The 14,087-nt window shown below is 41.7% G+C and overlaps 2 protein-coding genes across 9 annotated transcripts in view; one reads left to right on the top strand and one right to left on the bottom strand.

Moving 5' to 3' along the window:
• The window catches only part of SHQ1 (SHQ1, H/ACA ribonucleoprotein assembly factor), a 107,877-nt gene that overhangs the window by 10,131 nt on the left and 83,659 nt on the right, over positions 1 to 14,087 (top strand). For all 8 annotated transcript variants that reach the window (XM_033926137.1, XM_033926138.1, XM_033926134.1 and 5 more), the window contains exons 7-9: positions 3,796 to 3,929; positions 5,046 to 5,200; positions 6,488 to 6,541. In XM_033926137.1, the coding sequence (XP_033782028.1) occupies positions 3,796 to 3,929; positions 5,046 to 5,200; positions 6,488 to 6,541 (343 nt within the window). The remainder of the gene's footprint in view (positions 1 to 3,795; positions 3,930 to 5,045; positions 5,201 to 6,487; positions 6,542 to 14,087) is intronic.
• The window catches only part of GXYLT2 (glucoside xylosyltransferase 2), an 81,444-nt gene that overhangs the window by 49,260 nt on the left and 18,097 nt on the right, over positions 1 to 14,087 (bottom strand). The gene's annotated exons all lie outside the window — the stretch shown is intronic.

Here is a 14,087-nt window from a genome sequence, read left to right as displayed (position 1 = left end):
AGGGTGAATAGCTATGCAAGTCAGTGTTGCAATAAATTCCTGACTTAACGTTTGTTTGTGCAAAATGTTAAAAGTACAGGTTTATGTGAGGTTTTAACATTACAATAAAGAAGACGACAAAAGATTTCTTTGGTTTTCTCGCATGAAGGTGTTTCTATGGTTACAATAGAAATTGCCCACTATTTCCTTCCTTTCTATTGCCTGATTTTTTTTTTTTTTTTTTCTTTTTAGTCTGGTCGCAACTTTTTGTCTTTGAAGGGCATCTTTGTACTTTTTGTGTCTTGTAGGCATTTGTGAACAGGAATAAATGACCTCCAAAGGAACTTCTCTCAACCGTATCTTAAGATCGTTATCCAGCTGAGATCTCCCTCTATCTTCTTATGAAAACATTTAGATAAAAAAGTTACACTTGATAATCAGTTTTAGCTTATTGGTAGCCTGTAACTTCTAAGATTTTGGCCTTGTAGGCTTAAAGCAGATATTTCTTCGCTTTGCTTTTGAATTTTACCAGAAAAAAAGTGTGGGCTTATGCGATCTCTGGACGTGGGACTCATGAAAGTATAATTTTTTTGCATGTACAGTACAATGACCAGTACAGGGTCTACTTACTACATGGGGAGGACAGTTTCTAAACACTTTTATACTTGTAAAAAGCAAGTTTATTCCCCTAAAACACTCCCATGTATGTAGCTAAAGGGATTCCCACAATATGTTTTGCACCTGCAAAATACCTTTCCCAGTGTCCCCTGCAGAAATAAAACAGGCCCAAACCTACTTGAGCAATAATAGTAACAAGACACTGCACCTGCCATGGGTGCTTTTGGTGTATTTACCAATGCAAGCTAATTGTTTCTCCCTTTTGGTCAAAATAGAGTGTTTGTTTGATAAAAATGTAGACTCTGAAAAGATCTTCCAGGTCCTGCCCTCCTAGCTAGAAATCTGTGATGACATAAACATCACCCGATGAGGCAGTAATCCCAACGGTTATTCAGTTAAGTTGCTTTGAATATCAACCCTCCTTATGGCCTGTCCAGTCTTCCCAACCATACCATCTCCTATCTCTTCCTTGCCCCATCTTTTCTAGAATTCAGGTATTGCATGGGCTCTGCTCCCTTCAGCCCGTCTCCCCGGACCCTCTCACATATTCTCCTGTTGCCTTTTTGTTCTTGACCCCTGTTGCCACTGTTACTTTCAGAAACTAGATTAGCTAAATTGGTGAATGAGATTTCAAGAAGGCCCCCTGCCAATCTGGGAGGGGAGGGGGGCTATTCCAGTGGGGTCTGCGGAGCTGGATGGAAGGAACTGCCATCAGTGTACCTTCTCAAGATGCCATTCACAGAAGAGCCAGCTTGGAAACCTGAAAACCACTATGCAGATGCAGATGCTGAGATATGATTTTTTTTTACTCAGTGTAATGACATCGACTTGAATATGAAATCTCCACCGAGAGAGTTATCAACGGTGCGCAAAATTGGCCAAGTTCTTGCAGCTGCAGATGGATTCCTAAGCCCTTCTGCTGCTAGTCTCTTCATCTGTGCTGGGATTACTCCAAGCAGCTGTTCTGGGGCTGCCTTCCTGTAATAAGTGTCCCCGCGGCAGCTGCTTCTCACGCCTCTCACCTCCATTCAACAGTTTGTCTCTTGTCAGGACTTGCCCTGCACTGACGCTCGATAGGCTTCAAGGTGTGTTTTGGCCTGTAGGAGTTTCTTGTACTACCAATATTATTGCTATTGCGTTTAAGGATCTAAAGATCTCTATTTCAGTTGTGCTTTGGGCCGGTTCAGGTTGTGCGCTGAATACCTAGACCTCTAGAAGGGATTTTAATGCTGCACTCCCCCCCCCTCCCACCAAAGAAAGGTCAAATACACAGACACTAGGTATTCAAGGAGAAATAATATGAGGCACCAAAATAAATAGGCGCCTAACACCAAAGTAAACGTGTTTAGGGGTGACTGACTTACAAATGCACTCACTCAGCTGCCCCTCACTATCTCTCTTCACTTATCTCCCCTTGTGTTCTCCTAAGTCCCTCCTATCTGTGCCCTCTTCCTCTGTCAGCTCCAGACTCTGTCCCTTCTGCTTTGCTGTGCCGTATGCGTGGAACAAGCTACCTGAATCCTTATGGCAGGTTCTGTCTGGCAGTGTTCAAGGCCCAGTTAAAAGCCCACCTCTTTGAGAGTGCTTTCCACGCCTTACTCCTCTCACCTCGCCCTCTCCAACCCTGAAGGCATGACTGTCTGTTCAAGTTAGATTGTAAGCTATTCCATGCGTGCTCTGGCGTTTTATTATTATTGATAAATAAAAAGGATATCTGTTGCTGAAAAAAACCTGCTTTTAGCACTTTTATGTGAAATATTCTAGAAACGAGTATTGCAATCACGATTCTGTATTTGTTTCAAGTAGTACCTTTATATCAGTGGTCTCAAGTTTGTGGACCGCCAGGTCCTATTTTGAGGTCCTCGGTATGTTTATCATAATCACAAAAGTAAAATAAAACACTTTCTTGATCATATGTCTCTCTAGCTATAAATAACAATATTATTATTAAGACTTAGCCAAAAGGAAAGATTTATAAACTATAAAGAGTTTTACCTCGTGCAAAATTGTCATTTCTTTAATAAGACATAACTCTCTTTTCTGAGGCCCTACAAATCCCAAATGTGGTCCTGCAAAGGGTTTGAGTTTGAGACCACTGCTTTATTCCTAAGTAAGTCACTCTTTAGTCATGAAGACATGTGACTGACTTTATTGTAGCAAAATGTTATTTGGGATGACGCTTAAGATTATAATTATCAGCTGTTTGAGGCAGGTGACTTTAGAAATTTTGGGGTGGTTAAATTAGGGTCACTTTTTTTTTTTAAATAAATATTTTTTATTCTTTTTTTAAATTCTTACATCAAGTGAAATACATGTAATACATTCAATTATGAAAAAACACTTGAAATTATTATTAAATGTTCTTACAATGTGAATTAAATAAACCCTTTATCAAGGGTCACCTTTTTTAATTTATCCAAGAGCATAGTGATTTTGGCATGTAAGATAAGTATCTGCAAGTATTCCTAATGGGAAGGCACCAGCATTTAGGGCTCCGCGTGTGACTTTTCATCCCGCGCTAACCTAAAAACTACCGCCTGCTCAAGAGGAGGCGGTAGCGGCTAGCGGTTTAGCATGCCTTTGTAAAAAGAGTCTTTAGGTACCAAAAACATGCATAAAAATGGCCCATACAAATGCAAATATTTTGGCTACGTATTATTCTATAAAATGGCACCTACATGCGATGACATATAGTTTAAAGGTGGGCATATATGTGGGCGAGGTGGAAAAGTTATGTGCATAATGTATGGAATATTATAATGTATGCACATTTTGGCCCTCTTTTTACAAAGGTGATGACCGCGGTAATTGCTCCGACGCCCATAGGGATTCAGTGAGCGTTGGAGCGTTTGCTGCATGGCAGCCGCTACCAGGTCTTTGTAAAAGCTTTGAGATTAGATTAGACTTTTAGCAATCTAGGCCTAAGTATTTACACTAGTCAGCTCCATGGCTGGTGTCAGTGATCACAGCTAAAATATCTACATATATTTGCCCTGCGGTGCTTGTTTTCTATAAAGGAAAGTAGGCATCTACTTTTCTTAGGCTTCTTTGTACCATCCCTTTTATATATAGAATTCCCCTCCATGTGTTTAATGTACTTCAGCAATGGATGGAGTTATTTGGCATCAAGAGGAGCTATGGTTGGCCTGACTAACGTTCACATAAGAACAAAAGAGCTTTCATTGTTTTGCTCTCTAGGGCTGACTTGTTTGAAGATGAAGCCATCCAGCGCATATTGACATATAAGGTCTGGTGGATCATTGATGGCTCTTGTCCGTCTGGAAAGACTGAGGCTTCTGAAGAAACAAAGTGCCAGGAACGTGACAACATGGGTAGGAACTTACTGAACAGATTATCTTTCCTTCCAAAATGTTCTCTCGTCACCTCTTCCCTTGTACTCTTTGATTAGAAATTTTTCTGTATCTCATGCCTTCTCGATTTTTACAAGTAGTTCATCATATTTGGTACTATATATATATTTTTTTTACCTGCCAAAGTCATTTTCCTATACAATGCTAACAATCCCTCTATTCCAATTGAGGCACGATTTAAACAGATCCTGAAGTGAAGGCTCCTGAAGAAGTGAATTATCCTGAAACTGGGCACAGTAGAGCCACAGCACCCGGCTATGAATACAGGCCAGGGACAAGTACAGGGAGAGTCATCACTTGAAGAAACATTATGAACCTGAGGAATGCCTGAGATAAGTACTATTTAGTTTGGTGGATTTCAATTTTGTACTGTCAATTATTGGTCACTGAAACACTTATTAGTGGGTTCACTATTATTATTTGAAAGCACAAGATGTATGCCTGTGATGGTGCTAAAGAGGCTTGAGATAGGGCCTCCCATACATAGGTGTAAGCCTGGAGCTCTGGTTTTCCTGAGTCCTGACAGCTTTTACTTTTGCGCTGAGGATACATCTACAAATAATTTAATATTTTAGGTTAAGAGATAGGGGTCATATGTCTCCTTTGAGACTATACAACTTTGTAACCCACCATTCTAAATTGGAATAGAGGGATTGTTAGCATTGTATTGATTTTTCACCCTCTGGGATTTTGTATTGGTGTGAAAGTCATTTTCCTAGACATGAGCTAAATAGTCTACCTGTACAACCTACTAATCGTTAACATTGCAAGCTTACTTTTATGATAGGCTAAATTAATTTCCATTATCTTTATTTCTCCTTATTCTATGTATGTTCTGGACTCTTGATTATTTGTAAACCGAGTCGAGCTTTGATAAGAGATGACCCAATATATAAACTGAAGACTAGATTAGATTAGATAAACATAGAAACATGATGGCAGATAAAGGGCAAATGATGGAAAAAGTGCATCTTATGGAGCGAAAAATACGGTAATCTTCTGTCGTTATGTTAAGAACTATTTGTTTTACTTTGATAGCAGTTATCCATGCTTTCTTTATCTTTTTGTTTTTTTCAGTTTCCTTTAATGAAAAAGAGAAAGAGCAGCTGAGGAAGTTTACAAACAAATCTTATATACTGGATAAAAGATCTCAAGGTCAGGTCTTCCTCAGCCTCATTGACATCCTCCTGGCATATTGCTATGAAATCTGTGTCACAGAAGGAGAGAAAAATGTACGTAAATATTCTCTTAAGTCTTCCTTTAATGCTTGTGTAGTTTTGCATGGGCTTCTTTCCCTGGAGGGGACTTGTGGTTCCGCTTCCCTCCAATTTCTGCAACACATGGTAGTAGTCACAGTTTGGATGGTTGAGCTAGGGAGGTTGGCCCGTTGAGGTAGGCAATTATTTGGGGTTGACTTGTCTTCCATTCTTAAACCTCACTATTCTAGGCAGGACTTTAATTTAATTTAATTTAAAGCTTTTGTATGTCTCACCACCCCTTATACTGGAAATCAGTGTTTCCTGCCCATATACAGGTTGGGGAACACAATCCACTTGTCTGAACTAGTCTAGCAGGAATCAAGGCAAAGAAATTAGCAGGTAAGAAAAAAAAAACATACCTTCAATAAAGCCCATAGAGGTAATAGGCTAGATAACTTTGGACTTGATACTTGGCTTGACCTGGTACTAGTACAAACAACTTTCCAAATTCTTGAAAGATTTACATATTTCTTGTTGCCCACTAGGTGGTGCAATAGGGCCTTCAGCTACACCCACCTTGAGCTTCCCAATCTGTGAGTCATGAATCCATAGGGGGTTGCAACCTGCGCAGGCCAAAAATAAAACCTAATAAGCCCACACCTGATGGGCTCCATGGAAGGTGGGAGATGATGGCATCTTTGGCTGCAATATTTTAGGAATGCTTAGAGCAGTGTCATGGATGGAAAAACAGGCTGCCTGGGGCTATGTGCTTTCTGTGGCTGCAGGAAGAGGTCACGGCATAGAAAGGTCGATTATCATTGTTCTAAATCTTCCATACAGTCTGGGCAAGATTAACCCGTTGTTGGTCTCTAGGCAAACGTATGTTGGGCCTCCCATCATATAATAATTTCTGGGCAAGATTAACCCGTTGTTGGTCTCTAGGCAAACGTATGTTGGGCCTCCCATCATATAATAAATTTATTTTAAAACTATCAGAAATAAAACCACATGGAGTCGCATCTGAAAAGGAGTAAGAGGCAAGTAGGAAGTGCTGCTCTCCAACTTTTACCAGTGACTTACAAGGGCAAAAATCTGCCATGGAAGACATTGACTTAGCATTATCGGAGAGGGCACTAAACACATCCTTGGTTTACCCATGCCTTAATCTCGCCCTGTCCCCAGTCACAGCAAATTCTTGGATGTCTAGAGTCTCTCTTGAATCCACTGTAGACCATTCCTTTGTACCATGCGTTTTGTCATCCCTGAGCAGATTTGGTTTTCTCAGGAAGCCTCATCAGTTTCTTTCTCTCCTTACTGTAGGTTGAGTCTTCCTGGAATATTAGAAAACTAAGCGGGACCCTCTGTTGGCTTGAGGTGAGGAAACTCCCCCCACCCCACCCCCACCCCGATTGCATGATAGTTCACATTTGTTTAGCACTGGTATTGCAACATTGCAAAATGCAGAGGTGATATATTTGTGGTTTGTTTAGTTACATAAAATAGAAAAAAATGCCAGAGTTCCTCGGGGGAAAAAAAAAATCCCGAAAGGTTGGCATCATACTGAAATCTTGATTGGGTGTTTGTCACTCAAGGCAACTTGACACTGAAATTCTCTCATTTTACATTGTAAGGTAAATCCTAATTGGATATGTCTGGTATTTTCAGGTTCTAGGGTTTTCTTCAAAATAATCTGTACCTTAAATTCATTGATGCTTGATTTCTCCCTGCCTCACTTTAGGGGTAGTGGGTTTATGGAACAGCTGTTCAAACTTTATAACTTCATGACCTTCTGTTCTGTTACTTGATTGATTGACTTTTGATTGATTTGTTTGAATTAATCTATTCATTAAGATTTGTCTCATGCCTTTAAAGTGAGCCATATTCAGGTACCTTAGATATTTCCTGTCCCTGGAAGACTCGCAATCTAAGTTTGTACCTCATGGTTCAATGACTTGCCCAAGGTGACAAAAAGCAGCAGTGGGATTTGAACTGGGCATCCCTGCTTCTCAGCCCACTGCCTTATCCGTCAGGCTACTCCTTCCTATTGACGTCTGTCAGACACCTATACCCACTTTATCATTACATTACATTACATTAGGGATTTCTATTCCGCCTGTGCCTTGCGGTTCTAGGCGGATTACAATAAAGATGAATCTGGACATTTCCAGTAGAAATTACAGGAGAAGAGTAGATTACAAGTAACTGTGAAGAGTTATAATACATTCAACATCGCAGCAGATATAACTTAGCCTCGGATTACAATAAGGAAGATATCTGGGCATTTCCAGTAGAATTACATTACAGGAGAAGTGTTAATTACAGGTAATAGTGAAGAATTACAGTACATTCAATATCACAGGAGATGTTACATAGCAACTGAGTCAATTTATAACTGGTGGAGAATAAGAATTACAATATATTCTAGATTACAAAAGATGTTACATGAGATGAGTCAAGTTTCTTCGGATGGAGAGTAGCATCATATGCCTATAAGTGGAAGTGTATTTATTGTTTTGATGATTGCATGATGTTGGTTAATTAATGTTGATGATATGGACAGTGGGGGTATTTAGTTTGGGTTGGATAAAGAGATTCTATTCCCAAGGAATTGGTTGGGAACTTATTAGATGGCGGTTTATATTGATGGGAGATATTTTTTGAACAGTAGTGTTTTTATTTCTTCTACCATAATCTCCCCAACCCTGAGATGTCCTGTCTGTCTAATTAGATTGTTAGCTCTTCTGAGCAGGGTCTATCTATTGTATGTTAAATGTATAGCCTTTCAGTGCTATAGAAATCATAAATAGTAGTAGTAGTAGTAGTAGTAGTTCTGGTCCTTGCTATTCTACAGGCAAGTTGATGAGGAAGAAAAATACATGACTCCTTTTGGATAGCAAAGATGAATGCAAACAATCAGCTTTAAATTGAATTTTCAGAAGAGCTTTCTTTTGTCTCTGGAAGATGGATAAAAATTAGATTGCGTTTTGTTAGACAGTCTGGTGACCCAGTGGCAGGCTGCATTTAATACTGTTCCAGACTTGGCTTGCACTCCTTGGACAAGCCAGACCTGGGGAGGTTGTAGAAATGCTTCTGAAAGGGATGAAATCAGAGCTGAGGAGTCGGAGTCGGAGGAAATTTCGGGTACCTGGAGTCGGAGTCGGAGTTGCCAAACAATACTCCGACTCCGTCTAAATTTAGATTGGAATTAAAAAAAAGCAAGTTTAAATGTCCCAATTCACAAAAAGTTCTAATTAATGACTTCTCTACTGTAAGAATAAAGACCAATGCATGCAGTGCCTCACGTAACCGCAAAACGAACACGTGCTTCACTATATGGCACGCAATGCACAATTCGGAGCACCAATACTTATAAATGTATTCTCCCTTCTTGTTGTTTACAATTTATTTCCAACGTTCAACAAGGTTTTCAATACCTCGTTGGTAGAAATCACCCGGTGTAGACTCGAAAAATTCATCCAACCAAGCTCTCCCACCATACGCACAACATCTTTTTAGCGGATGAAGATCTTGTTTCACGCGGAGTCGGAGTCAGAAGTACAAAAAACTGAGGAGTCGGAGTCAGAAGTACAAAAAACTGAGGAGTCGGAGTTGGGGAGTCGGAATCGGAGTCAGAAGTACAAAAAACTGAGGAGTCTGAGTCAGAAGTACAAAAAACTGAGGAGTCGGAGTCAGAAGTACAAAAAACTGAGGAGTCAGAGTCGGAGTCAGAAGTACAAAAAATTGAGGAGTCGGAGTCAGAAGTACAAAAAATTGAGGAGTCGGAGTCAGAAGTACAAAAAATTGAGGAGTCGGAGTCAGAAGTACAAAAAACTGAGGAGTCGGGGAGTTGGAGTCAGAAGTACAAAAAACTGAGGAGTCGGAGTTGGGGAGTCGGAGTCAGAAGTACAAAAAACTGAGGAGTCGGAGTCGGAATATTTATCTACCGACTCCACAGCCCTGGATGAAATCCAGTTGTTGTACAACACTGAAGTGTCCCGGGTCAAGGCTTGTGCACTAGGCTCTGAAGGAGAGTAGCGATGACTTCGGACAGGGGTATAAATCCAGGGATGAAAATATAGCAAAAAGGAAAAGCTGAACCCGTGAAAACGGTTAGAAAGGGACCACCCGATATTCAAAATGATTTAAGCAGGCAGGAGAGGCTCTGGCCCACCTGGTCAGTTTCTGACCCAAAGTGGTGAACTGGGTCAGAAACTGGCTGTCTGACAGATGCCAGAGGGTGGTGGTTAATGGAAGTCGCTCGAAGGAAGGAAAGGTGACTAGTGGAGTCCCTCAGGGTTCGGTGCTGGGGCCAATCCTGTTCAATATGTATGTAAGTGACATTGCTGAAGGGTTAGAAGGAAAAGTGTGCCTTTTTGCAGATGATACCAAGATTTGTAACAGAGTAGACACCGAAGAGGGAGTGGAAAATATGAAAAAGGATCTGCAAAAGTTAGAGGAATGGTCTAATGCCTGGCAACTAAAATTCAATGCAAAGAAATGCAGAGTAATGCATTTGGGGATTAATAATAGGAAGGAACCGTATATGCTGGGAGGAGAGAAGCTGATATGCACGGACGGGGAGAGGGACCTTGGGGTGATAGTGTCCGAAGATCTAAAGGCGAAAAAACAGTGTGACAAGGCAGTGGCTGCTGCCAGAAGGATTCTGGGCTGTATAAAGAGAGGCGTAGTCAGTAGAAGAAAGAAGGTGTTGATGCCCCTGTACAGGTCATTGGTGAGGCCCCACTTGGAGTATTGTGTTCAGTTTTGGAGACCGTATCTGGCGAAAGACGTAAGAAGACTTGAGGCGGTCCAGAGGAGGGCGACGAAAATGATAGGAGGCTTGCACCAGAAGACATATGAGGAGAGACTGGAAGCCCTGAATATGTATACCCTAGAGGAAAGGAGAGACAGGGGAGATATGATTCAGACGTTCAAATACTTAAAGGGTATTAACGTAGAACAAAATCTTTTCCAGAGAAAGGAAAATGGTAAAACCAGAGGACATAATTTGAGGTTGAGGGGTGGTAGATTCAGGGGCAATGTTAGGAAATTCTACTTTACGGAGAGGGTGGTGGATGACTGGAATGCGCTCCCGAGAGAGGTGGTGGAGAGTAAAACTGTGACTGAGTTCAAAGAAGCGTGGGATGAACACAGAAGATTTAGAATCAGAAAATAATATTAAAGATTGAACTAGGCCAGTTACTGGGCAGACTTGTACGGTCTGTGTCTGTGTATGGCCGTTTGGAGGAGGATGGGCAGGGGAGGGCTTCAATGGCTGGGAGGGTGTAGATGGGCTGGAGTAAGTCTTAACAGAGATTTCGGCAGTTGGAACCCAAGCACAGTACCGGGTAAAGCTTTGGATTCTCGCCCAGAAATAGCTAAGAAGAAAAAAAAAAAAAAAAATTTTTAAATTGAATCAGGTTGGGCAGACTGGATGGACCATTCGGGTCTTTATCTGCCGTCATCTACTATGTTACTATGTTACTATGTAAATCGTTCTTGGCCACCTGGATGCTGATATTCGGTGACTTTTAACCGCTGCTGAATATCGGCTCTGACCAGCTATTAAAAAAAAAAAAAAAAAAAAAAGGGTAGGTCAGTGCTGGTAGAAGGGGTGATATTGGGATGGAGGTGGCATTTATGCAGGTGCAGGCTCCTGCGTAACTAAACAAGACAAATTTAGACAGCTTCAGAGCTGGCCTAAATTCACCTGGATAGCTATGTGGATCCCAGCATTGAATATTGGCTGTGACATGCATTTTAAAAAAATGACCTATTTGCCTTTGATTTCCCCATACCTCCCTTCCTATTTCCCCCCCCCCGAACTTGCCCCTAATGAAACAAGATTCCCCCCTCTCCTAACTCAGGATAGTCCCCCTTGGCCTTCCTGAAGACCCTGATAGCCTGGTGGAGTGATGGGAGCAGGAGCAAACCACAGTGGCCTTGACAAAATGGCTGCCACAACCTCTCACTAAATATCGGCTGAATATTGTACAGGCTCCATTTAAATTAGCCCCATATATTCAGTGCCGGTACCCAGACATGGGCAAGCATTGACTATCTGCCCGCAACTATCAGCGTTTAAAAAGTTGCTGAAACATTCAGAAGGTGTCACCCAATATTACTCACTGGGAAATGCAATTGAAAATTGTTCTTAGACTTTACGTTCCACCGGAACGTGCAGCCCGGATGGGGATTACTGCGTCGCATTCTTGCCCGAAATGCAATCAGGCTCACGCATCTTTGAGTCACATGTTTTGGGCCTGCCCCGCAATCCAACAGTTTTGGAGACATCTTGGCCTATATACCACATCGCTTTAGGGAAGGCGATGGCTTCCGCAACCGAGGGCGTTATTTGGATTTTATAATTTAGTCTCGCCCAAACCCAGGGGAATGTCAGCATTTATCTCCAGAGCCCTTTTGATGGGAAAAAAAGCCATCCTCACCAACTGGCTCTCCTATGATCCCCCGTCATATACACAATGGAGATCCCTAATGATAGTGCACGCAACACTGGAGAGACGCATGGTGGGAGACTTGACTCTTGGCCCGGGTCGCAAATTTTGTCAGGTGTGGGAGCACTTCTGGCAGGACCTCACACCGCGTGCTCGCAGTAGACTTTTGAATCTTTAAGATTTTATTCCCACTCTCAGCTGTTGGACCGGCCATGGATTCTTGGGGAGGGGATGGGAGGGGAACTGATTATATTGTTGAAAATGTTATTTCCTGAATGGTACTACTGTTTGTATTTGCTTCTTACTGCTGGAATAATAAAAATCATTTAAACATAAAAAGTTGCTGACCGCCATAAGCTGAATACTGTCCCTGGGATGTTTAGCCTGAAGTAGTTCAGAAATCAGGAGCTTATTTCTCTGCGAGCTTTCATTTGGAATATTAATATGCCAAGCAGCAAAGAGTGCGAAACTCTCCAGCTGTTTGAATAAAAGCCAAGCATAATCTTTTCATCTGCCTGGATGGAGTGCTGGGCAGCAGGACGGCAGCTGTATCCTCCAGCAGATGCTTGTCGGTACACCTTAGCAAATCAGCACCAGTGCTGCCAAAAACTTGGATCTCACTGGGCAAGTAATTTATTTTGGAAAGATTTTAGTTATCTTGTCTTTTTTTTTTTTTTTTAAATGGAGTCCCTTGTGCTCATTTATTTTGCATTGCAGGAAGAATGATTTGGCTGCCTTTTTAAAGCTATTCTTTTGCTACATTTCAGTTTTGTTGACATCTGATGCAAAGTACTAAAACGGTGAAAAGAAGACAGCAGTTTTCAGAGAGCTTTCTACTAGTAAATGTGTTCGCTGCATATGTAAAATATTCCTTCCGCTCTCTTTAGGCCTTGACAGCCTTTCATTTACAAACCATTTCTCGTGTGGGTATGCCTGCATAATTTAAATCTGATTTGAGCAACATTAAAACCAGTTGCTATATGTACATGATCTATTTTAACATTTATATTTGTGCTTAAAACCTAAGATGATCATAATTTAATTTTAATATATTGAATTAAGTCACATTGAAACTTCCTTCTCTGTCCTAAATTGGCTCACGATCTAAACTAAATTGCCTAAGAAAGAAAGATTATGGAATATATACAGTATCAAATAGAGAAATAAAAGAAGAAAAAAATAAAAGAAATAAAACAGGCAAGAATTAAACATAACCTATCGAAATATTCAAATAAAGCAAAATAAAATAAAAAAATTCCAGACTGCATGTTGGCGTGGCTGCAATTCATCCAGGAAGTGTGGCACAATATCATGACTTCAGATTATAGAGTTTCACGGGAACAGGGATGACGGAAATCCCCCAGAACCCATGGGGTCATGAAGATCCCGTGGGGTTGGAGGCACCTCGAGGGGCTCAAATACGTTAGTATGCCTCCTTTTCCTGCCCTCCATCTACACTTGTTCCTCTACAAAGCAAGGTACAGCACCCCCAGCATGCCGCCCCTAGCCAACCCGGAAGCCTTCCCTCCAATGTCGGAGCTGATGTCAGAGAGAAGGCTTCAGGTCAGCTGCGTACAGGGCCTGTTGCCCTGCGAAGAAGTGCGGTTGGAAGGCAGGAAGGAAGCAGCTGACCTGGACGGCTCCGGTACAGTATTGCGGGAGGGGGGCACCAAAGTAGTTGGGCCACAGAAAAGAAGGAGGGAGGGAACGAGCGTGCGTTGGACCAAGGAAAGGAGAGAGAGGGGGCATGAACTTGGGATAAAGGAGAGAGTATGTTGGGACATGGGAGGGGCCCAAATCTGGGACACAGAAGGGAGGGAGCATGAACTTGGGACAAAGAAGGGAGAGAGGAAGGGGGCACAAACTTGGGACATAGGCTGGAGGGGAGGGAAAGAGATGCTGTAGTGGGAGAGGGAATAGAAATGGAGAATTGTTGGGGGTGAGTGTGTCAGTAAGAGGGAAATAGAGATTTATGCACTTGGAGAATGGAAGAAAGTAGAATTTTGGGGTATTGGAAGGGAGAGGAGTGAGGTACAGATGCATAGGGAAGAGAAAGATGAGAGGGAGGAATGTTATGGTTGTGGAGAGGGAACAGTGGGACAGACCCATTTATTAATAGGCTCCTGATCGCATACGAACCCCCTAGAACTCTTAAGATCTGCATCACAATATACTCTGTCCCCTCGTTAAAAATGATTGGTACCCGCCATGCCTCCATTTTTTCTGTCACAGTTCCTATTATCATATATTAGAGCGGAACAAAATCTAGAGAAATTTAAGGGCAGTTTAAAATGTTTTCTTTTCAAAGATGCTTATGAGTAACCATTCTTGATGTATTACCATTTTGATCTTACCCCTTCCCTTCCTTGAACTACACTTTAGTAAATAGGCCTCTAAGTTTGAATCTGAGGTAGAAAGGAGATTTAAACTGACAATAAGAAACAGAGGGAGAAGTCAGATTTGAA

This window comes from Geotrypetes seraphini, chromosome 17, assembly GCF_902459505.1.
Source record: "Geotrypetes seraphini chromosome 17, aGeoSer1.1, whole genome shotgun sequence".
In the NCBI taxonomy this organism is placed as follows: Eukaryota; Metazoa; Chordata; class Amphibia; order Gymnophiona; family Dermophiidae; genus Geotrypetes; species Geotrypetes seraphini.
This window is presented reverse-complemented; position numbering and strand designations above follow the sequence as displayed.